The sequence below is a fragment of the Accipiter gentilis genome, chromosome Z (assembly GCF_929443795.1).
Source record: "Accipiter gentilis chromosome Z, bAccGen1.1, whole genome shotgun sequence".
In the NCBI taxonomy this organism is placed as follows: Eukaryota; Metazoa; Chordata; class Aves; order Accipitriformes; family Accipitridae; genus Astur; species Astur gentilis.
In genome coordinates, this window is record NC_064919.1 from 61,057,607 (window position 1) to 61,059,468 (window position 1,862).

Here is a 1,862-nt window from a genome sequence, read left to right on the forward strand (position 1 = left end):
GGCCCCCTCCCACAGCGCGGCTGAGGCAGCGGTGACCCCGCCGCGGCCGAGCTCCGCCCGTCGGCCCCCGGCCCGCCCCGCCCCGCCGCCGAGGCGGCCCCCGGGGCCGGGCAGGGCCGCCCGCCGCTCGGCGCAGCGCCCTCCCCGGGGCGGGTCCCGGCGGGAGGGGCGGCCGCGGCCCCTCCGCGCCTCGGCGGGCCCGGGCGCCGCGGCACCGCCAGGCCGCGAGGTGGCGCCGCCGCTCCCGCCGCCGCCGCCGCCGCCTTCGCGCCGCTCCCTCCGCCGCGCCGCCGCCCGCCCTCAGCCCCGCGGCCGGCTCGGAGCGCCGCGGCCCGCGCCATGGAGGCTCCCCCCGTGACCATGATGCCCGTCACGGGCGGCACCATCAACATGATGGAGTACCTGCTGCAAGGTAAGCGGCCGGCGGGCGGGCCGGCAGGCAGCTCCCTCCCGCCGCCGAGGAGAGCGGACGGCGGGCCGCGGGCCGGCCTGCCGGCCTGCCTGCCTGCCGCCGCCTCGGCCCAGGGGCGGCCCCCGGGGAGCGGGGCAGGGAGGCGGACAGGGCCGGGCTGAGGGGGGGGGGGGGGGGGTGGCGGCGGTGGCCCACGCTGCGGGGGAAGCCGCGCTCACCCGGGAGGAGGAGGAGAGGGGGTAACCGGGGCGCTGTCTCCGCCCGCCGCAGGGAGCGTGTTGGACCAGAGCCTAGAGAGCCTGCTGCACCGCCTGCGCGGCCTCTGCGACAACATGGAGCCGGAGACCTTCCTGGACCACGAGATGGTGTTCCTGCTGAAGGGGCAGCAGGCCAGCCCCTTCGTGCTGCGGGCACGGCGGTCCATGGACAAGAGCGGGATGCCCTGGCATTTGCGCTACCTGGGCCAGCCCGAAATAGGCGACAAGAACCGCCACGCGCTGGTGCGCAACTGCGTCGACATCGCTACTTCAGACAACCTGACGGACTTCCTGGTGGAGATGGGCTTCCGCATGGACCACGAGTTTGTGGCCAAAGGGCACATGTTCCGCAAGGGCATCATGAAGATCGTGGTGTACAAGATCTTCCGCATCCTGATGCCAGGAAACACGGAGAGCATCGAGCCGCTCTCCCTCTCCTACCTGGTGGAGCTCAACGTGGTAGCACCGGCAGGACAGGACATGGTTTCTGATGACATGAGGAATTTTGCTGAGCAACTGAAGCCTCTAGTGCACCTGGAAAAAATCGACCCTAAAAGGCTAATGTGATTGAAAAGCCGGGCAGTTAAGGGATGGGGTTTGTTCGGGTTCCTGAAGAGGGTGCTTTTTCTAAAAAGCCTTTTGAGGGCAAACTGAAAGAGGGGGAGGGGAATAAAGGACTACACACCAGTGTTTTGTCCACTGCAATTACTGAGTGGGTTTTCTCCTTCGTTTGTGGATGTGAACAGAAGCAGACACTTTAATACCATTCAAAAGATCAGTAAATGCTAATCGTGGTAGTTACCCTTCTCCTTCTAGGGAGATAGGCACTATGCTTTCTAACACACAACAATCCAAAACCATCACGAGTTACTGGAATTCAGCCTTCTGTGTACCCACAGCACCTTTCATGTACCCTACCTAGTCATCCAAAATTTTAAGTAACACATGAAGTTAATATCCTTGAAGGCAGGAGGTGTTAACACAAGCATAAACCCAGGAACTACACAGTATAAAAGAGCAAGAGTACACCTGTTTACAACAGAGTAGCGAAGTAACAGCACACATAAGGGGAACAGCTAGGACACAAGGTACATTCTAGTGAAACTGTTTCTGATATAAACAAAGTTAGAACTGGAAACCAATTTGGCAATGTTACAATTGCAGGAGGTTTTCAAATCTTTTAATGCTGTTCC

General features: G+C 62.4%; 1 protein-coding gene across 1 annotated transcript; it reads left to right on the forward strand.

Annotated features, from left to right (window-relative positions):
• The first annotated feature begins 292 nt into the window (after positions 1-292).
• Positions 293-1,380, forward strand: MED18 (mediator complex subunit 18). Its single transcript, XM_049794562.1, has 2 exons — positions 293-412; positions 683-1,380. The coding sequence occupies exons 1-2, from the start codon at positions 340-342 to the stop codon at positions 1,234-1,236; spliced, it is 627 nt and encodes a 208-aa protein (XP_049650519.1). The 5' UTR covers positions 293-339; the 3' UTR covers positions 1,237-1,380.
• Positions 1,381-1,862: the final 482 nt, after the last annotated feature.

Excerpts from the sequence above, each read along its gene's own strand:
- MED18 (XM_049794562.1), top strand. The coding sequence starts at position 340 with ATGGAGGCTCCCCCCGTGACCATGATGCCCGTCACGGGCGGCACCATC. Across the intron at positions 413-682 it reads GATGGAGTACCTGCTGCAAG|GGAGCGTGTTGGACCAGAGC; the intron begins GTAAGCGGCCGG and ends CGCCCGCCGCAG.